Here is a 26,445-nt window from a genome sequence, read left to right on the forward strand (position 1 = left end):
TTATTCTTAGTGGTGAGAGACCGAATGGGTTCCCCCTAAGATCAGAAGCAAGACGAGGACACCTTCTCTCACCACTTCCAGTCACCAGGGTTCTGGAAGTCCTAGCCAGTGTGATAAACCAAGAAAAAGAAATCAGAGGCATACAGATTAGGAAGAAAGAAATAAAACTTGCCCTATTTACAAGCGACATGATGGTTTTCATAGAAAATCCCAAAGAATCTACCAGAAAAAGAAAAAGACTCTTAGAACTAACATGTGAGTTCAGCAAGGTTGCAGAATACAAGATTCACACCCCCAAACCAATCGCATTTCTAAATGCTAGCAATGATCAATTAGAAACCAAAATTAAAAACACACTCTCATTTACAATTGCTGCCCAAATCTACCATGTATTGAATGTCAACTTGGCACCAACCCTTTTACACTTGTTATTGGCTGACTTGGAGACCCAACAAACCCTGGGAGGTGGGTTTTATTATAGTCCCATTTTACAGATGAGGAAACTGAGGCTCAGACAGGTGATATGGCTGGCCTGAGGTCAAGAGCAGTGAATAAGGGCTCCAGACTAGAGCCAGCCGTAGCCTAGGGCCATGGCTTTCAAGGTACAAAGTAATAGCACCCAAGACAGAAACAGCAAGGAGATAGCAATAATAGTCATAAAACCCTCCCTCCAGCTGGTGAAGTGCTTACTACATGTCAGTCACTGTTTGGGGCCCTTGATCGCATTCATTATCACCTTTTCCCTCCCGAACAGCCTCTGAGGGAGATTCTGTAATTGTGCCCATTTCACAGATGCGAGGAGTGAGGCACAGAGAGATGAGGGGTGGCGTCTGGGGCCCACAGCCTGGGCTGCCTGGTTCCAAAGCATAAGTACACAGGCGGCGCTCAAGAAACATCCCCCTTCTCAGGTAGGCCCCTGAGTGCCAGCCGGGTACTGTTGCCCGCTGAGTCCATGTGGGTGCCGGTTCCAGAAGAGGGTCTGTGCCCAAGGCCTGGAGCCCGACGGCTGGCTGCCCGGGCTGGGCCCTTCCCAACCCAGTGGCCACCCGTGCCCAGACATGCGGCCATCCAAGCAGGACGGGCCGGCTCCAAGGGGCCGCTGGCTGCCGGAGCCCAGGAGCGGCCACAGGGCGCGGGGCCGAGCCGGGCACAGCCCTCTCACCACTGCCCATCCTGCCCAGCCTAGTCGGCCACGCGGGGGCTGCTCAGCCCAGCCAAGGAGGGCTGCCTGCATCCGCTCCTATCGTGGATGGGGAAACTGAGGCAGGTGGGGCCGCTCCTGTGCTGTTTACAGCATCTCTGGGTCTTGCCCGCCAGTCGGTGCTCAGCGCACAGCATGTGCAAAGGCAAAAGCGCGATGCCAGGCAGACGGCGAGGGCTCAGTGACTGTTGTGCGAAGTGTCATCATTATTATTATCCCCAAAGCAACCCTGGGTGCACTGAGGCCCCAGCAGGGGAAGTGAACCCCGCCCCCCGGGACCACGTGTCCTTGGAGGCTCCCAGAGCTGGGATGGGAACGCGCGCGTCTCATCGCAGAATCCAGGCGGCTCACGCAAGCGCCGTGCTGGAGGTCGGGATGTTAAGCACTAGCCACCGAATTAAAACAACAAGGGGCAGGGGAATTCCCTGGCGGTCCAGGAGTTAAGACTGCCCTTCCACCGCAGCGGACACGGGTTCGATCCCTGGTCAGGGAACTAAGATCCCGCAAGCAGTGCGGACAAAAAAATTAATAAATAAAATAAAATGATACACAACTGTGTAAAAAAACAACAGCAAGGGGTGTGGGGCGGGGCACTTTTTCGTCATTCTAACCCTCCCTTTTCCTTGTGTACAAAATGGGTACACTAACAATGCCAGATTTGTGGCTCTCTTCATGATTTAAGGGAAAGTATGAAATGAGAACAAGAAAACACATCTGTGGTCAGGTTAGGGACTTAAAAATAACAGTAATAATAATAACGGGGTGGATGTAACCATGGATCTAGAGCTCAGTATGCCCTAAGCGCTTCATATGTATCAGCTCCTTGCCACCTCCTGGCAACCCAGTCAGGCCTGCGAGATGCTTTCGCACATTTGAAAGAGAAAACGCTGAGGCTCAGGGAGGTTAAGCGACTTGCGTAAGGTCACACAGCAGTTAGCTCTGGGCCTTGGAGTGTGGCAGGTGGGAGGGGCCTGATTCTCTTTCTCTGGCATTTGATGGTGATTCCCGCCACCTTTGTCCTTGACCTGAGAGGCAAATGGGGGGGGGGGAGCTAGGGGTCTTGTCTGGCTGGGCTTGTCCATTTCCTCCTCCCCCCGCAGTCTGGGGTGGAGGGTGTGAGGGCTGCAGAGGGGGCTGGCTCTACTCGCCCTCCATCTAGGCCTCCGGAGCCAATAACGCTGAGCTCAGCGTCTGTCTGCTTCACCCGGCTGCCAAGGAGCCTGATTATTTTTAGATAAGATGGAGGGGCGGGCGCCGGGGTGGGAGGGAGCCCCCAAGCCCGGCGGGTGGGGCCGGAAATGTCACAGCTGCAGAAATATGCCCCTCGGCCCCCTCTCCGGGGATCCTGAGGGGCAACCCCAGACCACAGGCTGGGCCCCCAGGACTCGGAAGGCAGAGGCGGTGGGGAGGGGGCCTGAGGGGCCAGGGACTCACCTCTCTGGCCCTCTGTTTTCCTGTCTGTGAAACGGGCATGAGAGTTCCCACCTCATACTGCAGAGGGAGGATTAAATGAGTTATCCTCACTTGACAGATGAGGAAACTGAGGCTCAGAGAGCACTTCCCCACGACTGAGCCAGCCCCTCCACTCGGGTTCTCGCCATGGTTCAGGACACAGGCAGGCTGGCGCTTAGTGACCTCAGACGTCCATGACCCCCTGGGGCAGCAGCCAGGGAGGGGGCCTTGCCATGCTCCAGACCACGGCGCTGGCCCAGCCTAGCACTGGGCTGATGTCTCCTCCCTCCTGAGTGGGGATCCCTGCGATGTCACCAACTCCCCCTCCCTCTCTTTGCAGATGCAGAGCAAAGTGGCAGTCCCCGGGCGGGGATGGGCTCCGACCAGGAGGACAGCAAGCCCATCACACTGGGTGAGTCTGGAGGTGGCGGGGGTGGAGGGCACGGGCCCATCCCCATCTTTTACTTAGGAATCGTTTCCGGAGCGCCCCCTGTGGGTTCTGTGTGAGCACCCGAGTCACTCCTCCCAGCCACGCTGTGGAGTAGGTGCTGCTATTGTTCCATTTTGCAGAGGCGGGGACTGAGGTCCAGAGAGGAATATGGGCCTTCCCAGGGGCATCCAGGGAGCTGGGGTTGGAACCCACGACCCTGAGCTCCAGCGTCTGGGCTCTGAGGTGCTCCCCGCATGGGAGAGGCCCTGGTGGGCCCTGCAGTCTCATGGGACATTGAGTGGATGAGTAGGACAACTCAGTTCTATGTTGCAGGTGTGGGAGCAGAGCCAGAAGGACAGAGAGGATTGGGAAGCTTCAGAGTCCCTGCTTCTACTCTGGTTCCCTGACTACTCCCTCCCACAGTCTGTCCTCCCTGAAGTGGTCAGAGGGTGCCTGTGAGCACCTGAGTCAGGCCCCGCCCATCCCCCCGCCCACAGCCCTCCAGGGCTCCCACCTCCCGGGGGTAAAAGCCCAAGTCCTCCCTGCCCTCCCCTCCTCCCTCTCCCCCCATCGCTCACTCTGTTGCAGACACACAGGCCTCCTCGCTGTTCCTCCAGCACGCCAGGCACCATCCTGTCCCAGAGCCTCTGCACGTGCTGTGCCCTCTATCTGGACAGCTAACTGCTTTCTCTCGCTCCAGATCACCCAGGTCTCAGCTCAGATGCCTCCCTCTCAGAAAGATCTTCCCTGAGACCCTCAGCTCTAGCAGCCTCAGTCACTCTCAATCTCAGCCCTCTGTTTTATTTCCTTTCGAGGAAGTTAGTGATTGCGTATGTATTTGCTTAGTTGCTTAGTGATTGCAAATGTGTTTGCTTATCTCACCTAGTGGAACATCACCTCCTCAAGGGCAGAGGTGTTTGTTTTGATCACTACTGTGTCCTCAGTACCTAGAACAGGACCTGGTACACACTAGGTGCTCAAAAAACATTTCTAGAAAGCAAAAAAGGAGAGAAGGAAGGATGAAGCAGAGGGAAAAAGAGAAACTAGAGGGAGAGTATATTAGGGGCAAGGAAGGAGGAGAGACGAAAAGGAAGAAAGGAAGAAATAGCCAGTGGGTGAGGGCATCCCCGTTGGAAGGTCCGTCACAGGCATGCACAGGGAGGCTGGATGGTTCCAGGAGGTTCACAGGCCCCCAGGCCACACCTCACTGGCCATCTGTGACCCGAGTCCTGCTTGACCTCCTGTGATCCCCAGGCGCCTCCTTCCAAGCCAGATGTTCAAGGCAGGCGGCGGGGGCCATGGCGCTTGGCCTGGTCCCGTGGGGAGCTCCAGCGTCTGGTAGAGGAAATCACTTCCTCCCCGCCCGCCAGGGAGTCCCCTGGAGATGGAGCTGGGCGAGCACTGCACAAACAGGAAACCCCGGTGGGGGTGGGGCGGAGGGGTGTGCTGACAGCAGTCGGCCAGCTGGGTCAGCAGGAAGTGGCCACGGCCACTTCCCCTTGGACACTGGGAGCCACCGCCCTGTCCTCCTCAGGATGTTGTGGTCCCGAGCCTCCCATCATGGGCCTGGGCAGGTAGTAATTGCTCAATGAATGGTGGACACAAAGCTCATAACCTGGGGGCTTGGGTGGCAGACAGCTGGGGAGCTGGGCACTGCTGTGAGCTCCCAGCGGCCACTGCTGCCCCCTGGGGTCCTGGACAAGAACTGCTCCCACCACTCCCCAAAGCCAAGAGCTGCCATTCTGTGGGTCCCACCTCCACTCTGACCACTCTCTCTGGTTCCTTCAACTCCAGCCCTGTTGGCCTCCTATTTGCCAAGTGCATCCCAACCCCAGGCCCTTTGCACAAGCCATTCCCGCTGCCAGGAACATCGTAACCCACAGGGAGGTGGCAAAACGTCGAGTTTAAGATCCTCCTCATCGGGACAGCCAGTTCTCACAAGGCAGTTTCCCTGTGCCAGGCGCTGTCTGGGCAGTACCCAAATTTTAACTCACGTGTTCGCCTTATCCACCCCTACCTTGAGATCTTGGTTGAATGTCACCCTCCCAGGGAAGCCTTCTCTGAGCCCTTCGTGTAAAATAGGTCCCGTCCCCAGCAGGCTCTCCCGACCTTGACTGCCTCACCACTGCCTGACACATCTCACATTTAACTGAATCATCTTTAATAACTTTCTTTTTAAATTGTGGTACAACACACATAAAATGTAGAATTTTAACCCTATTAAAATGTACCATTCAGTGACATTAAGTACATTCACAGAGCTGTGCACCCATCACCTCTGTCTAGTTCCAGAACATTCTCATCAACCCACAAAGCAACCCCATCTCCATTAGTCACTCCCACTCCCCGAGTGACCATGAACCCACTCTCTGTCTCAGTGGATCTGCCTGTTCTGGACGTTTCCCACCAATGGAATCACACCCTGTGTGTCCTTCTGCGTCTGGCTTCTCTCACTGAGCGTCGCGTTCTCAGGGTCCGTCCACGTGGTAGCGAGTGTCAGGGCTTCACCTCTTTTCACGGCTGAGTGATGTTCCCGTGTGGGGAGGGACCACATTTTGTGTCTCCATCATGGTTGATGGACATTTGGGTTGTCTCCAGTTTCAGCTACTGTAAATCACGCTGCTGTGAACATTCATGTACAAGTGGGTTTGACTTGCTGCTTTTATGTGGTGTCCTTCGCCCACCCTGGGCTGTGAGTCCAAGAGGGCAGCTGCTCCTGTACGTCTTGTTCCCCGCTGTGTCCCCAGTGCCCAGCTCAGGGGGCGGACACTGGAGGTGCCTGGTAATGGGTCCTGCCTGTGAGGGTCTCCAGGTGGGACAGGCCTGCTCCCAGCTGTCTTGGGTTGGCCAGTGCTCCCGCCCCCTCGAGGCCAGCCTCAGTTTCCAAATCCATGAAATGGGTCTAAACCACTCCAGCCCAGAGAGGAGGGCCCCTCTTCCTTTGACATTAGGCGGGAATGGGTCCGGGCACACTGGGGATTTTAACTGCTGCCTGTGGGCCCTCCATTCACCCCCTGATTCTGAGCCCCTGCCGTTTGCCAGGCTCTGGTCTGGGCACTGGGGACACCACAGAGCTCACAGCCTGGAGGCAGAAGGCTAAGAGACTGCAGTATTGCATGGGGTGATGAGTGAGGCAAAGGAAGCAAGCTGGTCCCTCCTAGATAGTAGCTTTCATAGCTCACAACCACCCAAGATGACAGGGTGTATGGTCCCCACTTTTGAGATCAGGGAGCATCAAAGCACAGGGGGGTAAAGTGACTTATCCAAGATCACACGCCGAGTGGGCAGCTGAGCTGAGATGTGAACCCAGGTCTGGCTTCCACTTGTGTGTGCAGCCTGCCACAGCACGGGGGCTCTCAAGGAGGGCTGGGAGGCGGTGTGAAGGCCCAGGCTGGAGAAGGGTAGACTGGCTGAGGCTGCAGTGAGGAGGACTGAGCAGAGACTCAGGAAAGGAGATCCGCTCCAGCTGTGTTAGGGCGGAGGAGTCCCCGTCGGCTTGGAGGGGCTGAGCTGGCCATCCTCCTGCTGCAGGGCTGTGGTGGTTGGGGAGGGGGGTAGACAGGGTGACTGGCCAGGCTGGGTCCAACCCCCGGAGTCTGGGCAGCCTGGAGGTGTCAAGCGGGGGAACAGACCCAGCTCAGCTGGCTGCCTGCTGACCCCCATCCTTCCTCTCTTTTCCAGACACCACCGACTTCCAGGAGAGCTTCGTCACCTCCGGTGTGTTCAGCGTCACTGAGCTCATCCAAGTGTCCCGGAGTAAGTGTCCCCGCCCACCTGTGCTGGGACCTGAGGTTGGGGGGTGGGCTCACACAGGGGAGGACTGTCGGAAAGGAGAAGTGGCTTCGGGATGGGGGCTCTAAGAGGGAAAGGGACTCGGGGAGGGAGGAGGAAAGAGCCCATCACCCTGTCCCACTCCCCCATGTCCTCTCCAGCCACCCTTGTCACCAAGCCTAAGTCCCTAGGAAGGGTGGTATCCAGGCCTTTCCCAGAGTCCAAGGTCAGGGTGACATGCTCTTCCCCAGAAAAGTCTCCAGATGCTGGGTGGAAGGACTAAAGAACCTTCTGCCCCAGTATCCCCCATTCCTGGGACCTCCCTCACCGCCCCCCCAGGAGACCCCAGAGGGCCCCCCCACCAACTATTTCACCTCTCGTCCTCTTGCCTTACCTATGGACCTGCTGGGGACCCACCCCCATCCCCAGACACCCCCATTTGAATCCTACCCCAGGAACCTCTGGGTACTATCCTGCCTTAACCCTAACCCTGGCCCTCCCCATCCAGGTCAGCAGAGCCTGGCCTATGAGAGTTCTGGGAAGCTTGGCCTCCAGCTCTGGCTATGCTTTTGCCTCACAGTGTGACCTTGGCCTCTCTCAATGGCCTTGCTCTTCTGACCCATAGTATAAGGCCAGTTTCAGCCAAATTAGTAATCAGGCCAATTTGGGAAGTGGTTCCTTTTCGTTCTGCCAGCTCCCAGATGGCTCTCCCCACCCCTCCAGGGCAAAGTGCAGCCCTGGACCTTGCTCCTCCCTCATCCTCCTCTCTGTCGCCCTGCCCTCCGCAGCACCTGTGGTGACTGGAACAGGACCCAACTTCTCCCTGGGGGAGCTGCAGGGACACCTGGCATATGACCTAAATCCAGCCAGCACCGGCATGAGAAGAACGCTACCCAGCACATCCTCCAGCGGGTATGTCCCCGGGGCCCCACCTCTGGGCACTTCACGCCCCCCCACCACCTCCATCTGGCCCCAGCTGGTTCATTCCTCTCCCTGTTTTCACGTTCCACCTGGCAAACTCTTATTCATCTTTCAACACCCAGCCCCCAAGTGACTCTTTCCCCAGCCCTGACATCCCACGCTGGGCTCCCACAGCCTCGAGTCTTACAGGCCTAGCCCCTGCGACTCCATGAGAACACAAACACCGGTTCTTGCTGAGATATGCTGTGTGAGCGTAAGCCGGTCACATTCTGTTTGCCTCGGTTTCCTCACCTGCTAAGTGGGATCATAATCCTACCAGGTTGTTCTGAGGATTACAGTAGGTCAAGCGATCAGCCAGGCTTTCAGGGCTTTAGTCTCCACTCTGCTAGCTTGCTAGCTTGGCCCTCTGCTGAGTCCCTCCCTGCCTCTGGCCCCAGGTGTCCCACCCAAGTGATGGGCAGGTTAAAGCGGATGTCATCTGAGAAGCAGCCGAAAGTCCGCGGCTCGCGTGACGTCTCGCGATAGCGCCCTCCTCGCCCTGCCCCCTAAGAGCCGGAAGTAGCAAAGCCCGCCGGGCCCGTCTCCGTGGTAACCGGTCTGCTGGCTTCCTTCCTCGCCCCTTAGGAGCAAGCGGCACAAATCGGGCTCGATGGAGGAAGACGTGGACACGAGCCCAGGCGGCGATTACTACACCTCGCCCAGCTCTCCCACGAGTAGCAGCCGCAACTGGACGGAGGACATGGAAGGAGGTGGGGCTGGCGGCGGGGGCTGACCGACCTTCCGGTCTGGGTTACCGGGGCAGTGACTACGTGTTCCGGCAGGCACTGCGCGGGCGCCCCGGGGCGGAGAGTTGGCCTGGAGCCGCGGGGCCTCCTGGGAACTGTAGTCTCAGGCTGCGCGCGGTTGGAAGTAAAGTCCGGGTTCGCGTTCCCGGAGCTCTTTGGTTCCGCTCTGGCCGGGCAGGATGGAGATTATCCCTTGCTCGACTTTCCTGCCCTCTGCCTGTTAACGGCCCATCTCTGTGGGGTTCCTGCTATACAGAACTGACTCAGTAGCGATTCTGATCAACAGGGTGCTTCATCCTCGGGTCTGCCGTAGACCCTCAACTAGAGCGTCCTGATACGTGGGTTCCCTTTCCACTGGCGTCCTCCCTGGAGTCCTTCTTTTTTTTTTTTTTTTTTTTTTTTTTTTGCAAGATTCCCATCTCCATGGGATCTTGCTCTCTTTGAGTCCAGTTCCATAGGAGCCCCGCCTCTTTTCTTATAGCATCCTTTTCCTGGTAGATTTTCTTGTTGCTCCTCTGTCTTCATAGGGTCCTCTCCAGAGTGTCTATCTCATGGGGCTCCTGTTCTGTAGGGTCAGCAGTTCCGTAGAAGCTTTTTTCTGTTGAGCGCTGGCTCCTCCTGATTCTTTGTTTACTTACCGTCTCCCTAAGGGCATTATCCAAAGATTTCCCTTCTCTGGAGTTTCCATCTCCATCACGGTTCTCATTTAAGAATCCCTTTCTGGGAAGTCCCTGGTGGTCCAGTGGTTAGGACTCGGTGCTTTCACCACTGCTGTGGCCCAGGTTCAATCCCTGGTAGGGGAACTAAGATCACGCAAGACGCGCCGCGCGGCCAAAAAAAAAAAAAAAAAAAAAATCCCTTTCACCTTAAAATTCTGCTCTCTAGCTGGCCAGCGTTGCACTTAAAGGAAATGGTTTGCAGAGTAGCCTGTGGGGAGGACGCCCCTGGCATTCCTCAGATTCTCAGCGGGGTCTGTGCCCCCCAGTTTTAGAAGCATGTCTCTACCTGGTCCCTTATCCTTTAACAAGGGTTCACCCCACCGTATAGCCTAGTGGTTATGAACGTGGACACTCGAGTCCCCCAGCCCTTACAGCTTCCTGGTGACCCCACCTCTCTGGGCCTCGGTTTCTTCATCTGTAAAATGGGGGTGTTAATACCTGCAGTACCCACCCCATAGGTTTATTGTGGGGATTAAGTGAATTAATGCATTTGATGTCCCTAAAACAGGTCTGGCACATAATATGTACCCAGTATACCTTAGGATTTGTTTTCTTCTCTCCCCCTCCTCCTCTTTCCTTCTTTGCTGTAGAGTCTGATTTCTTATAAAGATCTGTCTATACAAAGTACCATACCTGTAGGATTTTTGAAAAGCAATATAACATTACAATTAAGAGGGCAGGTTCACTATAACAGAAAAGAATCTGGTATATATATATATATATATATACACACACATATATATTTATATATATGGAATTGAAACATTTTGCTGTCTACCTGAATTATTGTAAATCAACTCTTCTTCAATAAAAGAAAGAGAGAGAGAGAGAGAGAGAGAAAGAGGGCAGGTTCAGGCATCAGAGAGACCAGGGTTCAAGTCCCAGCTCTGTCTTTGGCTCACTGTGTGGGCTGTGTAACCTTGGGCAGGTGACTTAACATCTCTGAGCCTCGGTTGCCGCATCTTCAAAGAGGGAGTGATGAGAACCATCATTCTTTTGGAGAGTTGGAAGGAGGACACGGTAGAATGTGACTTAAGCAACCATCTGGCACATAAGTGGCCAGGAAACAGGAGAGTTTCTTTGATGTTCATGTCTTTATAAAATTCCCATCTCTTGGAATCGGTCTCTAACACAGCTGGTTGTGACATTTGAGGTCCCAAGCCTCCTCCCTCTTCCTCAGTTTGGGCTCCCAGGTATCCAATGCTGGGAAGACCTTTCTATTTATTAGGCTTTAATTTATGGGTCAGAGTGTCTCTACGGTTCTGTCTCTGTGGGTTCCCTATCTTTCTAAAGTTTGTCTCTATAAAGACCTGTATTCAATAAGCTTTAAGTCTGATTGTAGATAACAGAAAATACAAAAGGAAGTGCATTTCTCTCACAAATAAATGTCCAGCCATCAGCCGCCCTGGGCAAGTGTGATGTGAGGGACTCAGTCTCCTGCCTTATGCACCACTGAATGTGGTTTTCATTCCTACCTCATGGTCCAAGATAACTGCTAGAGCTCCAGCCATCATGTCTGCTTTCCAGCCAGCAGGAAGGAAGGGTCTAGTCTGGGCATGTCGTCTCCCTTTAAGAATAATTTTCAGAAGATGCACTTACCCCTTCTGCTTATCTCTGGGCCCCTGAGTTAGTCCTAAGGCCATACTCTGCTGCAAAGGATCCTGGGAAATGTAATCTTATTTGGGTCAATTATGTGCCCATCTCAAATCAAGGGTTCTGTTACTAAGGAAGAAGGATGAAGCAGATATTGGGAGACAGTTAACTTCTGCCCTATCATTTACTGATTGGGAACTCAAAAGCACTTCTCACTAACACTGTGATTGAAGAGGTTGGCTACATATAAAGTGCGTACTATTTAGAGCTGAAAGACAGCCTGTGCTGATGTAGCCACAGCAGCCCTGAGAGGAAAAATTATAGCTTTAATTGGAAAAAGAGAAAGGCTGGAAATAAAGAACCCAGCATTCAATTCAGATGCTCAAAAAAGAAAAACAAAATTTTAAAAGGAAGGAAATGCTAGAGAGAGTCACTGGGGCTTGATCCAACCTTCCTACACTGAGAATAAAGTGGCCATGATGGGGGAGGACAAGGAGGAAGCCCATACCATCTTCTGGTGTGTGATGGGGAAATCACAGAGCTGGAAGGGAATACCAGAGAGGGTCAGTCCTCCTATAGCTCCCATTGGTTGCCTCAGGTGATGGCAGACTCACTCCCTCCTGTGGGAGTCTCAGTACAAACCTCTAGTGTGTGCCTGCCCCTGCCTTCCGGGTGCTCACAGGCTTGTGGGGAGATGAATTCTATCTTTTCCTCCCCCTCCTCTTCTCCCACCCTCCTCTTCCCCTTCCTGCCTCTCCTCCTCCTCCTTTTTCTCCTCTTCCTAGCTTCCTCTGGCTTCCTGTCTAGACAGCCCCCAATTAGCTGTTCATTAAGGGGGTTAAGCTGATTAGAGTACTCTCTCCCTTCCTCCGCTGTGGCCACCATGGGCAGCGCCCAGCTAACCCCCCAGCCCCAGCCTCCTCACTCCGGTGCCCTGGAGGGGCAGAGGCCTGGGGGGGCAGAGGCCTGGGGGAAATCTTGCCAGCCCCGCCCAGGCAAGACCCCTGCAGCCACATCTCTCAGACCCCATACACCAGCTTCCAGCCCTTTGCCCCTTCCGTGCCCAGGCCAGGAGGACCAGGAGTGCCCTTTCTCCTCCTGGCCACCTCCTCCCGAGGCCTTCCCTGATTACCCAGCCAAGCGGGGCAGAAAGGGGGTCCCAGAGTGCTTTGCTCTTGCTGCTTCTGTGGCCCTCCCCCAGGGGATATGGGCCTCCCACAGGCAGTTATTATACGGGGTGAAGCAGGGAACTCCCATCTCTCTCCTCTTCCCCCATCTCTTTTTGAACTTGGGGGGCAGGAGGGGGTGGCAGAGCGTGGCCCGAGGAGTTGCAGAGTTGCCTTTGAATCCCAGCTCCACCACTTCTTGGCTCCCCAGGACCTCACAGAGGACACTAGGCGGTGTCCGGGACATCTCTGGCCATCATGACTGGGGGGCTCCTGGCATCCGGTGGGTGGGACCAGGGACCCTGCTCCACACCCCACAGCGCCCAGGATGGGCCCACTGAGGATGACCGGTGTCAGCAGTGCTGGGAGTAGCGGGGGAGGCCATCCCACGTGGTAAGTGCCCAGTGAGTGGTGGCCAATCCCAGCAGAACTGCGCTCCGTCCACCCACCCGTACACTCTGCACACTCTCTGCCCACCCTGTGTTCCGGGCCCTGGAGACCCAGCGGTTGGCTGCAGTGGGCCCCCCAGGGGAGCTGGCACTGCAGGGGGACAGGCTGGTTTGTCAAGCAGATGGGTGGGTGCTCAGATGGGGGATGTACAGGCCCACCTGTTAGATGAAGCGTATGTGCTTAAACGGGGGACAGACAGGCACGTGTGACAGGCAAGTGGAAAGATACTTGGGGGTGGGCACCTACAGGCACGTGCGTCCGTTAAGGTTTGTATCTTCGACAGGGGACGTAGGGATGCTTGACGCTTACGTGGAGACCTGTATGTTAAGCAGAAGGATGGCCACTCGGATCAGGGAGGTCAAGGGCACGCCTGTTAAATGGAGAGACGCGTGCTTTGACGGGGCATATACGTGCACTGCATTAACCAACATCGGCTGCTCACGTGGGGCCGTTCCCAGCATGTTGGTTCAGATGTAGGAACGCAGGCAGGAGAGTGACTCTTTCTTGCAGCGCCGGGCGTCCCCGGCCCCCTCCTGGACCCTGGCTCCCAAAGGCCCCATCTCAGGAAGCTCTAGAAGGGCCTGCGGAGGTGCAGCTGGGGGCGGGGTCCACGCCGGGCTGTTTCCATCCAGGACAGGCTGTTCTAGGAAATCCTCCTAAGTGAGCGTCTGACAGCCGTAACCTCATTCCCCAGCAGGGCCAGCCTCCTCCCTGCCGGCCGCCCTGGATGCCACCAGCTCCTCCTGTCCCTGGGAAAGCCCGGGCCTGCACCCAAGGCCCCGCTTGGCCGCCAGGTCCCTGTGGGCCGCCAACCGCATCCCAGGACACGCTCCCCCGCTCACACACTGATGCACACCCAGAGCCGACCAGGGCAGCAGCGTCTGTAACAGCAAAAGCAGATGGTGACCTGAGTGCCCGTCGGGGCGCTAGTTCCCAGATCTGGCTCACCCCTGGCCGTGCCATCGCAGAGGATGAAAGCACCCCACGTGGAAACGCCACAGTAGGGGTGGGGGGAATGCAGCAGCATCCCAGGTGGGACAGCCCTGGGGGCCCACGCAGATGCCCACTCACAGAACCATCAACCCGAGACCCCAGAAACAGCGGTGGCGGGCCTCGGAGGAGGGCGGGGGTCCTAACTGGGGCGGCTCTGCCCCGAGGGACGCTGAGCCGTGTCTGGGGACGTCTGTGGTTGTCATGACTGGGGGTGCTCCTGGCGTCGAGTGGGTGGAGCCAGGGAGGCTGCACCACACCCCACGGCGCCGAGGACGCCCCACAGAGAACGACCCCGGCCCTGATGTGTGCAGCCCGAGAGGCCGCCTTTTGCGGGGTGGCAGGCAGTGTGTCCCTAGAGACTGTCATACTGGGTGAAGTAAGTCAGAGAAAGACAAGTATCACATGATATCGCTTATGTGTGGAATCTAAAAAAAAAAAAAAATGGTACAAACGAACTTATTTACAAAACAGGAGTAGAGTCACAGATGTGGGAAACAATCTTATGGTTGCCAGGGGGCAAGGGAGGGGGAGGGATAAATTGGAAGATTGGGATTGACATATACACACTACTCTATATAAAATACCTGGCTAATAGGGACCTGCCGTGTAGCACAGGGAACTCTACTTAGTACTCTATAGTGACCTATGTGGGAAAGGAATCTGAAAAAGAGGGGATCTATGTATGTGTATAACTGATTCACTTTGCTGTACACCTGAAGCTAACACAGCATTGTAAATCAACTCGACTCCAAGAAAAACTATTAAAAAAAAAAAACCAACCCTCACCATGTGTGAATCCACTGTGGGCCTCAGTGGGTGTGTTTCACTGTAAAATGAATTTTAAAACAATTCCTAAACATGTCTATCTCCAGATCCCCACTTCCCCCAGAGCCCAATTCCAGAGAAGGGGCCAGGCCAAGGGCTCTGCCGTTTTTCAGACACGTCGCCATCCTTTGCTGTCACTAGAAAAAGCCTCTGCAGAGGGTGGTAGGAGTGGGGGGTATGCAGGGAGGCAGGCGGGGGGCATTCATGGTTCTTCAGGGCGGACGCGTGCCCCGCATCTCTGGGGTCCATCTTCCATGTCATGACAAGGCTCCTCCTGAGCCAGCGTCCATTCTGTGCCACGGCCTCCACGGAGTCTGTATGTGCCCATTTTACACCTTTTATTCATTGAGGCCGAGCTGGAGACCATCTGGGTTCCCCAGGGCCACCGGGTGAGGTAGTGAGACCCCCGTCTGCAGAGGAATGGCAGCAAGTAATTCCAGCGCGTGGGTGTGTGCCAGGCCCTGATCTAACGGCTTTACATGTTGTATCGCATTTAATACTCACAGTGACCCTACAGGGAAGGTTCTGTCCCCCGGGTAAGGATCGGTGGGGGGGCACAAGCACAGAGCCACTTGGGCTTTGGGGCTTTGGACCAATCCTTTGCCCACCCTGCGGCCTTCTCCAGGGCTCTGGTGTCCCTGGGGGCCAGGGGGCAGCCCTGAGCCAACTTATGTCTGGAAGGAGAGAAGGTGGGGGCCGGACTCTATCGTCCAGGGGCCTGTGTGGCGTCAGACTCCTCCTCCCGTGGGCCGTGTGACCCTGGGCGGCCCCCTTTCCAGCTCTCAGCCTTGGTTTGCCCCTCCTTACAATGGGCTCCCAGCCCCTCGCCCATGGGTTGCTGGGAGAAGCGGGGGCAGGGGCTCTGCGGGGAGGTGCAGGGGTCCTGGGAGCGGAACAACACTGCCTGCCGGCCCTTGACCCTCTGGCCCTCCCCGCAGGCATCTCATCCCCGGTGAAGAAAACAGAGATGGACAAGTCCCCTTTCAACAGTCCGTCTCCCCAGGACTCGCCCCGCCTCTCCAGCTTCACGCAGCACCACCGGCCCGTCATCGCCGTGCACAGTGGTGAGCACCGCGGGCCCGGGGGGGGAGGGGCGGCTGAGCCCTCTAACCAGGCCCCTTATGGCCGGGGAAGTCCCACCGGCTGTCTGACCACGAGTCCTATTGCTGTAGCCTCCCACCCGGGCAGGAAAGCCTGCAGGTGCCATGGTAGACAGCACCTGGGCCTGATTCTTTTGGGGCCTCAGTTTCCCCTTCTGTACATGGAGGTGCAGCCCGGGACTCACCCCTCAACCTGCTCCCCAGGGGTCATACTCGAGCGACCCACTGACAGACCCCGGGGCGGAATGGCCGCAATAGGAGGCAGACACCCAGAAGGACACACACAGGCCACACAGGGGTACGGGAGCTCTCAGCCACACAGACAGGAAGCACCACGCTCACAGCGTGGGGTGTGAGCTGAGCCCGTCACCCGTCCACTGGGCTCATAAACGTCCCCCTCCCAGGGCTGTCCGTAGGACCAAATGAATTAAATCAGAATGAGTTAAATAAGAGCTTGAATGTCACCTGTTGCCCCTTGGTTGTGATAAGGATGATTTAGTTCCATACAAGGGCAAATACACATACAGGGCAGAGGCAAACATCAAAATAGCACAACAGTTTAGACTAGGAGCCAGCCAAGCAGGCACCGGCCCCCCCCCCCCCGCCCCCCGCCCGATTGCCACCGTTCTTGTAAATGAAGTTTTATTGGCGGAGGGCCACACCCATCTGTTTACATGTCATCTATGGTGGCTTTCAGACAACAAGGGCAGAATTGAGTAGCTGCATCAGAGACCCTATGGCCTGGAAAGCCAAAAGTATTTACTGTCTGGCCAGGGGCTAGAGAGAGAGGAAGGGGGAGTGACCACTAGTGGACACAGGGCTTCTTTGGGGGGCAGTGAAGTGGTTCTGGAATTATGAAGTGAATATACTAAAAGTCACTGACGTGTTTAGAAAAAGAAAAAAAAAGCAAATACCACACTGGAATATTATTCAGCCATGAAAAGGGGTGAAGCACGGACACTCGCTACAACGTGGATGGAGCCTGAGAACACGATGCTCAGGGAGAGAAGCCAGACACAGAAGGACACACAGTGGGTGATTCCATTGATGGGAAATCCACAGACAGAGAGTGGCTTCCTGGTTGTCAGGGGCTAGGGGAGGGGATGGGGCTGGTGCTAATGGGGACGGGATTTCCTTTCAGGGGGATGAGAATGTTCTAAAAGAGATTGTAGTGATGGTCGCACAGCTCCGCGAATGTGCTAAAAAAACAGTGAATTGTACACATCTTAGAAGACTGGATTTTATAGTGTGCAAATAATATCTCAATTTTTAAAAAATATTGAGGGCTTCCCTGGTGGCGCAGCGGTTGAGAGTCCGCCTGCCGATGCAGGGGACACGGGTTCGTGCCCCGGTCCGGGAGGATCCCGCATGCCGCGGAGCGGCTGGGCCCGTGAGCCGTGGCCGCTGGGCCTGCGCGTCCGGAGCCAAAAAAAAAAAAAAAAATTCTGTTAATTCTCTATGAGAAAGAGACCAATGGGAATTCCCTGGCGGTCCAGTGGTTAGGACTCAGCAGTTTCACTGCCGAGGGCCCAGGTTCAATCCCTGGTTGGGGAACTGAGATCCTACAAGCCAAAAATAAATAAATTAAAATAAATAAAAGTGCTCAAAGCGGTGACGCCAGAACTCTGTGGGGTCACAGCAGAGTCGTCGAATCTGGGCGTGTAAATGACAGCAGGGCCTGATCACGGCAGGTGCCACTGGGTCTCCACACGTTCGTAGCATTAAAGGTGCCGCAGCGTGGGCGTGACGCACACCCACAAGCACAGTCACTCGGAGACAGGGCGGCCTGGCGGGAGCCCCTGGTGACCACTGCCCGCTCCTCTCCGCAGGGATCGCCCGGAGCCCTCACCCGTCCTCGGCCCTGCACTTCCCCACTACGTCCATCCTGCCCCAGACGGCCTCCACCTACTTCCCGCACACGGCCATCCGCTACCCACCTCACCTCAACCCCCAGGACCCGCTCAAAGATCTTGTGTCGCTGGCCTGCGATCCGGCCAGTCAGCAACCCGGACCGGTGAGTTTGGGGGGCACGACCTCCCTGGGGCCCTGGCGCGAGTGTCAGGCAACCCTTCCTCCTCCAGGGCAGCTTCTGTTTTACAAACGGCGGGGTCCACAGCCCCTGGAGCCAGACCGGGTGGGAATTCAGGCTTTTTCAGATGTCTGAGCAGACGGTATTCTAGGAAGCCTCCAAATCAAACACGGTTACGGCTGAGCTCAGGCCGCCTTTGGCCAGACTTCCACCAAAGCTTTTGGTGTTCGGAGCCTCTCAGATCTGGGAACCGCGGGCGAGGTGGTGGATGAATGAATGCGTACTCGCGGCAGATGCGGGGAGATGCGTCTAGGCCGCCCATGAGGTCCAGCGATGCTGTTTAGGAGGCGTGGAAGGAAAGCAAGTGGGTCCACAGTAGCCTGAGGAGGCAGGGAAGGCATGGCGATCCCAGGATGCTGGAAGCCTGCGGGGTCAGGCGAGCACCGGGCACCCACCAAACTCGTCCTGGCCGTGCCCACCAGGCCGGTCCACAGCCCCGGGGTGGACGGCAGCCCGAGGCGGAGGGGGCGCCCGCCACCTTAACCACCTGTCTCTCTGTTCCCCCCAGTTAAATGGAAGTGGCCAGCTCAAAATGTCCAGTCACTGCCTTTCTGCTCAGATGCTGGCACCCCCGCCCCCCGGGCTGCCGCGGCTGGCGCTCCCCCCCGCCACCAAACCCACCTCCGAGGGAGGAAGCTCGTCGCCGACCTCGCCCTGTAAGCACCCGGGAAGGTGTCCCCGAGGGGCCCCTCCCCTCCCCGGCCCTGCCTCTGGGGTCGGGGTCTCAGGCCCAGCCCGGTGGGTACCGGCGAGTTTGGTGGGTCCCCAGACGGAGGCCTGGGGCCCACGTGGTCAGGTCCACACAGGGCCAAGGCAGCCTGAGGGGATGGCCAGGGGCAAGTGTGGGGTCCGCCCCCGTTGGCCGAGTGGCCTGGGGCCCCCGTGTCCCCCCTCTGGGCCTCTAAACCCTCTTCTGTGCAACAAGCAGCTGGCAGTCAGTAGGTGAAGATCTCAAACTGGAGGTGGGAGGGCCCGACCTGGCCCCCAGAAGCCTTTGGTCTGAGGAAAATGAGAATCTGTTGTGGTGATGGTGGTTTTAAAATCAGGGCATCTCACGTAGAAATTCCAGAGTTCCGGATTTTCCGGGGAAACTGGCCCCAGTGGGCCCTGTTCCTGCTGGTAACCTGGGCTGGGCCACATCTTTAGACAGGACACACCCTGCCTGCCCACCTGACCCCAGGAGGCCCTGGGTTGGCTGCCTCGCCTTCTACAACTTTCTGCTCTCTGGATGTGGGTCCAGGTGGTAGCTTGGTGGGAGGCCCTGGCTTGGTCTCCTAACCTTCTAGAACGTTCCACTCTCTGGATGTGGCTCCAGATTACAGCTTGCCACCCCCCACCCCAGTCCAGGGCTGCTCCAGGCTGGGAAGAGGTTCCTAGAATCCCCATCCTGGGGTCTATCTACCCCATCGGTGGTAGCTCTGCCCCCAGCCTCTCCCTAAACCCCCTTCCTCTTTGGGTGTCTCTCTCTCTCCCTTGCTCCCCAGATGAGATTCTTCACCCCACCCAAGCAGGAGGGGCCAGCCCTTCCATCTGGGCCCCATCGGACCCCCTCCCCGCATGCAGCACCCCAGTATTTCTTCCCCAGCATCTACTGCCTGCCGAGACCCGGGGCAGCCTCACGTGCAGACGGGCTTTCTCCAAACACCGTGATGGCGCGCAGGGCACTGGGTTGCAATCCTGCTTCTGCATCTCGCTCCCTGTGTAACCTTAGGCAAATGTCCTCCCCTCTCTGAGCCTCAGTTTTCTCAGCCGCAAAATGGGAGAGTCACCAGAGGGTGGTGGCGAGTGAGTCAGTGCAGTAGGTCAGGGAGACCATTTAGCGGGAGGCCGGGTGCAGAGGACAGAGTCGGCCTGCGGCGCTGGTCTTCACCTACTCTCTCTGCTTTCTCATCTGTGAAATGGGCGTAATGATGACGTCTGCCGCGTCGAGGCTGCCGAGGGTTAAAATGGGATGGTGCCCCGTGCCTGGCTTACAGCGGCGCTTAATAGACAAGGGAGAAACGTGGATTTCTTCTCCTTCCCCTGCACCGGCTTCTGAACTGCAGGTGCAGCCTGCTTCCCACCCCCACCCCCAAATCCCCCAAGCCTCACCACCTCCCACTTCTCTGCGCTCTGGTGGAGACCACACGGGGACCCTCCCGCCACTCCCGTCCCCTCCCCAGCCTGGGTTGCGAATCACTCACTCACGGGCAGAACATAGTGCGATTAAAATATAATCCTATATATATGTGCACGCACGCAGCCTTCCCTCCGCCCTCTCCAGGAGGGAGATTAATAAATAAACGCCCTCAATAATTCATGGCACCCCACGCGGCGGGATGCAGGCCGCAGGAGCAGGATGGACCGGGCAGTGGAACACTCTGAATAATTCACAGGCGGTTTCTGGATTATGAAACTTTCATCCTGCGCCTTCCCTCTCAGCAGACACCTGCCCGCGTGACCCCGGGGGCCCGAGACCGTGGGCTTTTCGGGGTGCCTGGGCCATCGGGGGAGGGCGGCAAGCTCGGAGGCACCGGGTGCTGGGTGTGAAGGCCCGGCTGTGTGACCCTGGGCAGCGGTCACCCTCTCTGGCGCTCCCGCGCCGCCCCCGCGCTAACGGGCTTTCGGTCTCTCTCCTCCCCGCAGCCTACTCTACGCCCGGCACGTCCCCTGCAAACCGTTCCTTTGTGGGATTAGGACCAAGGGATCCAACGGGCATTTATCAGGCACAGGTAGGGGCCAAGAGGCCGGCTGGTGGGGGGGTGGGAGGGGCAGGGCAGAGGGGCCGGCCTGGGCGCGCAGGGAGAGGCCGACCTGCTGGGTCTCGTGCGGCTCCCGCCAGCCGCACCCCTGGCACGGTGGCCAGCCTCCCAGCCCCTTCCAGGGCCTCGAGCCCACGCCCGGGGACGTGGTATGGCCCCAAATCCTGCCAGGGGACACTCCTGGCAGAGCTGCTGTGGGACTGGGGTTTTCACCGCCCTGGCCCCATTTGTACCTATGGGAAGACTGAGGCTTGCAGAGGCGAGGGGATTTGCCCAGGATCACACAGCGCGTCAGCCCAGGCTTTCAACCCCGCAGCCTTCATCCCCTCCCACGCCGGCCGGAGGGAGGGCCCACAGGAGAGGGAGGTAGGGGGTGCCAGAGGACCCCAGGACACCAGGGGCAGGTGGGAAACTGAGGCAGCCCATGGCAGGGGGAGGGGCCTCCTGGTAGGACATGCAAGCCCCCACCCCTGGCTCCAGCCTGCGAAGTGGGAGTGGGGCGGCAGAGGCGGGCTTAGCATCACTGCAGCTGAGTAGGCACCAGGGTGGGGGTCGTGAGGCTGGCTGAGGACGAGACAAGGAGGCTCAGAGAGGAGGAGTGAGTTGCCTGAGGCTGCACAGCAGTGCAGTGCAGAGCCTTGATGGGTCTGGAACTGAGACTCATGGCTCCCAGCTTCCCTCGGGGTGGGAGGTGGCCTCAGCCCCTGCCCACGTGTCCCCGACACCCGCCTTTGGGCCGGGGTCCGCATCTATGTTGCGTGCAAGCCAGGAGTGTGTTGGCAGTGGGTGTTCAAGGGTGGTCGCTGGACCCCAGAGCCGTGCTCCCTGGTGCGTGTTGGGGAGGGGGTCAAGGGATATAAAACAGCCAGAGGGCAGCACCAGCTGCTGCAGGCCCACTGAGGCCCAGACGCCCAGAGAAACCTCTTCAGGGCTCCCCAGCATCTCCAAATCCCCAGAGCTATAGAGTATGGGGATTTGTGCGGTCCCCAGGGGTCAGGTTCGGATCCTCAAGCCACTTTGGGAGGGTCCCCTCCAGTGGAGTTCATGGGGAGGGCGGGGGAGGCGGTGGAGTGGTAGCCACATCCCCGGAGATGAGGATGAGACCAGAATCAGTCACGCTGACCAGGCCCAAGGAGCCTCCTGCCACAGCCTGGACCCCTGGCGACCGTCTGAGGCTGGCCAGGTTGCTGCTGGCAGCTCAGGGGCACAGAGTGGGTGGGCAGGACCTGGCTATCCCCCTCCCTCCCTGCCCAGACTTTAGCTGGGGGTGCTGGGGTCAGGGCACCAGGGCTAACTGGGGGGAGCTCTGAACCTCAGTCTCTTCTTCTGGCCTTGGGCACCTCCTGGGAGTCTTTGAAGGGTCTGGAGCATTAGAGGACCAGTTTTATCCAGAAAGGGCACTGAAAGGCCAAGACCACCCCACACACCGTCGCACACCCAAAATATAAGTGTCCTGCTTTACAGAGCCCCAGCCAGGATCCAGACAGAGGGGTCACTTGGTCAGGGTCACCCACCGAGCTGGGGTGGCCCCAGGATTCCCCGCCTTGGGTTTTGGGTTCTGTCCCGGCCTAGACACCCCTGCCCCCCGGTGCTCAGGGAGCCAGGCGTTTCCTCTCCCACCCCCACCTGACAGCCCTCCTCCCCGCTGGAGGCTGGGAATGTCCTAATTGCTGCAGAAAGCAAAGCTAATAAAAGTGACAGGGAGGGGGCCCTGGCCCCTTAACCCTTCCTCAGCCTCCCCCCCACCCCATTGTCAACCCCTGCATGGGGGGACGGGGGACCACCCGGAGCCAATGGCCTGCAAGAGGAGGGAAACCAAGGTGCCGGGGAGGGGGCACCTGTGGTCACCACCCCCCTTGGCCAGCAGGCCCCGCTGGGGACCCAGAGAGAGTGGATCTGGGGCTGTGGAGGAACCTGGGGGTCGGGGGGGCGCATCCAGGGCCCTGCCTGGGTGGGGAGGGGTAAGAGCCTGGTGTCATGTAGAGTAGGGTGTCCAGGCTGGAAATGATGGGGAGACAGCCTGAACGTGGAAGACCTCAAATGTGGGCTTTGGCCTGGGGGCCAAAGGGAGCCACTGAAGGGATGAGAGGCAGGGAGGAACACAGCCAGGCCTGGGAGTTGGAAAGGACTTTGTGGGGCTAGTGGGGGAGGGTGGCACGGAAGGTGACAGACGGATGAGAGACCTCAAGGCTTATGTGAAAGGCGAGGCCCCCCAACTGGCTCTGGTGGAGGACCCCGCCAGCACCACGCAGGCAGGACCACGGGTCCCTGGACTAAGGGCGCCCAAGTCCCCCAGTGGGTTCAGGCCCCCGCCCCGGCAGACCCCAGAAGGAGGGAAGGCGGGGAGGAAGGGGCTGTGAGACCCGCTCCCCCCTCTCGGAGCCCCTGTGCAAAGGGCTCAGAGCCCAGAGGCCTCTCCTTTCTGGCCCAGTCAGCACTTGCCCCGCCTTCATTATTCCTGGCCGGTTGGCTCTCCTCTGCCCCCACCCCTGGCCCCTGCCCCCCAGCCTGCAGCGGCTTCTCTCCCCGCACCACCTGCCCTTCCATCCCCTGCCTTCCCTGTAGTCAGTGCCTTGCCCCCTGATCAATATCCTCTCCCCCAGTCAGCGCCCCTCCCCCAATCGATGTCGGTTGATCTCTCCCTGATCGATTGCCCGCCTTCCTCCTCCCCCCCCCCCCCCCCCCCCCCCACCACCAGGAAGTCTTCCCTGATATCCTTACTCAGCAAACGACCCCCGTCTCTCACCATCAGTCCCCCCAGTCCTGAGCCATCCATCACTTTGGCCCCCAGGGTGGGGCCCTTGTGGGCTCTGACACCCCCGCCCCCTCCGCTGTGTGAAGGGGTCCACCCGGCCGAGCATTTTACACCAGAAGCTCTTTGCCCATCACGCCCATTCAGCAGATGAGCAAACCGAGGGCCAGAAGAATTTAAGCCACATGCCCAAAGCCGCACTGGTGGCTCCAGCCAGGCCAGGGGGATGCCAGAAGAGCCCAGACCTCACTGCTGGCACCGCGTGGCCTCTGTCTCCCCCTCAGCTGATGGGGGACGATGTTGAGTTGAGGGTGCCCCCGCCCCGACTGCTATGGGCAGAGAGCCTAGGAGGGGAGGAGGCAGGGAGGAAGGGCCTAGGGGAGGCCGGCCACCACTAGGGAGGGTCACGCCCAGAATCTGTCTGGTTGCCAGCGGAAACCAGACATGAGGTAATGGCCAAGATGAACTTGAACTTGGCTGGAGGTGGGGGGCTGGGAGCTATGGCGCCAGTTCGATGGGATGGCACAGAGGCTGCAGGGTGGCCTGGTTGGAGGGGGTGCGATTGATTTACAGCAGGGGGCAGGGGAGCAGCGCTGCTGTGACCCCAGCGGGGTGGGGATGGGGGTTACCTACCCCCAGGCCCGCCCTACACAGGCGAATTGGATGCATTTCCAGGGGAAGGGTCTGTACAGCGGCTTCCCTGTGGAGACCCAGGCCAGAGCTGTCCGTGCAGACCTGGCCACCTGACCCGGAGCCTCAGTCTCTCCCTCTGGAAAGTGGGAGTCATGACCCCCTCAAAGGCCAGGCTAAGGGGTCAGCCCCAGGCAGGGGGACAGGCGAGGACTGAGGCCTCTCAGGCCTGAGTTCGAATTCTGGCTTCTCCCCTCCCACGCTGGTGGACTTGGGCAAGTTACTTTACCCCTCTGAGCCCTGGTTTTCTTCACTGCAAAACGGGGTCGGGGGGGCAGTAGTCCCTCTTTCATGGGGGTTCTGGGGGAACCGTTAAATGGGAAAATGTCACCCTCTGCGGACAAGGTGGGCAGATCCCCTCCCCTGTTTTATACTCAGGGCAATGAGGTGCGGGGGTGAGGTTGCCGGATTTAGCAAACAAAACCACAGAATGCTCGGGTAGATTTCAATTCCAGATAAAGGATTTTTAAAAAAATTTTTTTAGCATAAGTATATCCCCGAAAGTTGCATGAGATGGACTTATATTAACAAGTTTATCCATAGTTTATCTAGAATTCAGATTTCACTGTACATCCTGAGGTTTATCTAGCAGCCCTGTTTAGGGGCAAAGTCACCTGCCCAGGGTCATCCAGCAGGTTATGCCAGGTCTGGGATAGGGGAGACAGAGGTCCCAGGTCCCAGGGGGTAGGGGGGCCTCAGTGGGTATGGGCAGTGGCTGGCGGAGCCTGACCCCCATCTCTCTCCTTCTCTCTCTTTCTCTTTCTCTGTGTCCCCCTCGGGCCGCCCAGTCCTGGTATCTGGGATAAGAAAGATTTCTTCCCACGCCCTGCTCCTTCGTCCCGGGAATCGCGGGGAGCCACACAGCCGGCCCCCGGCCCACGTTTTCGGTGGCGAGCTAGAGCAAGCAAGAACACCCCGCTGACTCCCAGCCCGGCCGAAAGACAAAACACACGACACATAACACACAGGAGGAAAAGAAAAAAGAAAAAAAAAAAAAGGAGAAAAAAAAAAAGACAAACGGGAAAAAAAAAAAACAAAAGAAAACCACACATAAAAATAAACCCACCCAACCAAGAAGATAAAAGGTAAAGATGGCAACGCTTCGGACTCTCGGGATGCCGCGGCCGGACGGACCGGACCGGAGGGCCAGGCCCCACCGCCCCTGGGAGCGGGCGCTCGGGGCGTCCTAAATTATTCATCTCCTCTCGCTGCTGCTCTGGGAGGGCTGGCTGCCCCCACCTCCGCCCTGGACCAGGTGAGCGCAGCCTGGTGCCCGTGCCCGGCCGACGGGGCAGGACACCCAGCGAGGCCGCCTCTCCCGCGCGCCCCCATCGCCACTGCCACCGGGACAGTGTTTGCCAAGTGGGGAGGCAGCCCCCGGGGGGCCGGCGAGGACCCCGGCGGCAGGCAGCAGAGGCCACCGCGGAGGCTGGGGTGGGCAGGGGTGCGACGGGGGCAGAAGAGGGTTGCGGGGAGACCCGGGGCATCGCCGGGGGACAAGGACGCATGGCCAATACTCTCTCAGGAGTGCCCCGCGGTTGTGGACGTCTCCGCCGCCCCCCCCCCAGAGCGCGCCGGGGACTCGGTCTTTGGTGAAGCCCCGCGCGCCGGCCCGGTTTGGGAGACATCTCTATGCAAATGACCCCCAGCCCGCCCCACCCCCCACCCCCAGGCATAGGAGGCCACCCTAGCGCGCCCCGGCCCCTGGGGGAGGGCCCTGCGTTGCACACACTGTAAGAAATGCACTTTCCGAGGAAGGGGCTGGGGGCGGTGGAGCGGAGGGGCCCTGGGCTGCTCTGGACTCTCCATCCACCCAAGCCCTGAATGGGGAGGGCCCCAGCACCCCGCTTAGCCCATGGAGGTGTGGGAGGTGAGAGCGAGTGGTTTAAGTGCCTGATTCCTACCGCCCGCCCCCCCCCCCTTTGTCCAGCTGGGAAGCGAGTGGCCGTGGGCATCCTCCAACCTCCTCCCCCGCAACCCGGCCCCTCCAGTTGCTGACCCCTCATTGCTATGCCCCCTTCAGAGCTAGAGCGATGGGACCCCGCCCAGTGGGCCCAAGGGGCAGAGCTGGGCATCCCCCCAGCGTCCTGCCGTAATGGGGCACGGGGGTGGGATCTGGGGAAGGCGGTGTGCCCCCCGCCAACGCCTCCTCTGCCAGTGCCTTACATCCTGGAGCGACACCCCCTCCCTGGTGCCTCCCGGCCCAAAGGGGGACCACGGTTTGCACTTTCATCCCCCCACCCCCCGCCGAAGTGGGGCACAGCCGGGAGGTGCATCGCAGCTGGGCCGCCAGAAGGAGAGAAGGCCAGGCCGGGTGCAGTCCACGTGTGCCTGGACGGGGCAGGGGGCTCTGGCTGGGAGCAGGGAGGGTCAGCGCCTCGGGGCTCCCTTCAGCCTTGTAGGGGGCCTCCCATCTGCTAAACATTTTCCGTTGAGCCGCTCCAAAAACACTAAACCTGGGGCTACCGGGTGCCCCCTCACCCCAGCTGCCCGGCCCCATCCATGCCTCCACCCCGGGATGGCCGTCTCAGGTGGGGAGCCTGGGAGGGGGTGTTAGGTGTTCTAGGGTCACCAGGCCCAAACACAAGGACCCCTCCTGGCCCATCCGTCGGAGCCCCAACTGGCCTCCTCCATGCCTGGCGCTGGGGAATCCTGACCTCCATCCCTGGGCCCAGGCCAAAGCCATGGCCCTGGGCAGGCCTCCGCTTCACCTGCTCCCAGCCTGCCCCCCCCCCCCCCCCCCCCCCCCCCCCCCCCCCCGCCGCCC

At 58.5% G+C, this 26,445-nt stretch overlaps 1 protein-coding gene across 7 annotated transcripts in view; it reads left to right on the plus strand.

The window, feature by feature from the left end:
* The window catches only part of NFIC (nuclear factor I C), a 66,563-nt gene extending 41,893 nt beyond the window's left edge, over nucleotides 1-24,670 (plus strand). For 2 of the 7 annotated variants that reach the window (XM_055081412.1, XM_028500461.2), the window contains exons 3-10: nucleotides 2,994-3,065; nucleotides 6,765-6,839; nucleotides 7,643-7,766; nucleotides 8,400-8,524; nucleotides 15,245-15,370; nucleotides 17,236-17,420; nucleotides 18,004-18,151; nucleotides 24,467-24,627. In XM_055081412.1, coding sequence (XP_054937387.1) covers nucleotides 2,994-3,065; nucleotides 6,765-6,839; nucleotides 7,643-7,766; nucleotides 8,400-8,524; nucleotides 15,245-15,370; nucleotides 17,236-17,420; nucleotides 18,004-18,151; nucleotides 24,467-24,600 — 989 coding nt within the window. In that variant the 3' untranslated portion in view covers nucleotides 24,601-24,627. Of the gene's footprint in view, nucleotides 1-2,993; nucleotides 3,066-6,764; nucleotides 6,840-7,642; nucleotides 7,767-8,399; nucleotides 8,525-15,244; nucleotides 15,371-17,235; nucleotides 17,421-18,003; nucleotides 18,152-20,120; nucleotides 20,207-24,466 lie in introns of all 7 variants that reach the window. The other 5 variants (XM_024134035.3, XM_024134037.3, XM_024134040.3 and 2 more) reach the window with 5 other exon arrangements.
* Nucleotides 24,671-26,445: the final 1,775 nt, after the last annotated feature.

The sequence above is a fragment of the Physeter macrocephalus genome, chromosome 2 (genome assembly GCF_002837175.3).
Source record: "Physeter macrocephalus isolate SW-GA chromosome 2, ASM283717v5, whole genome shotgun sequence".
NCBI classification, from domain to species: Eukaryota; Metazoa; Chordata; class Mammalia; order Artiodactyla; family Physeteridae; genus Physeter; species Physeter macrocephalus.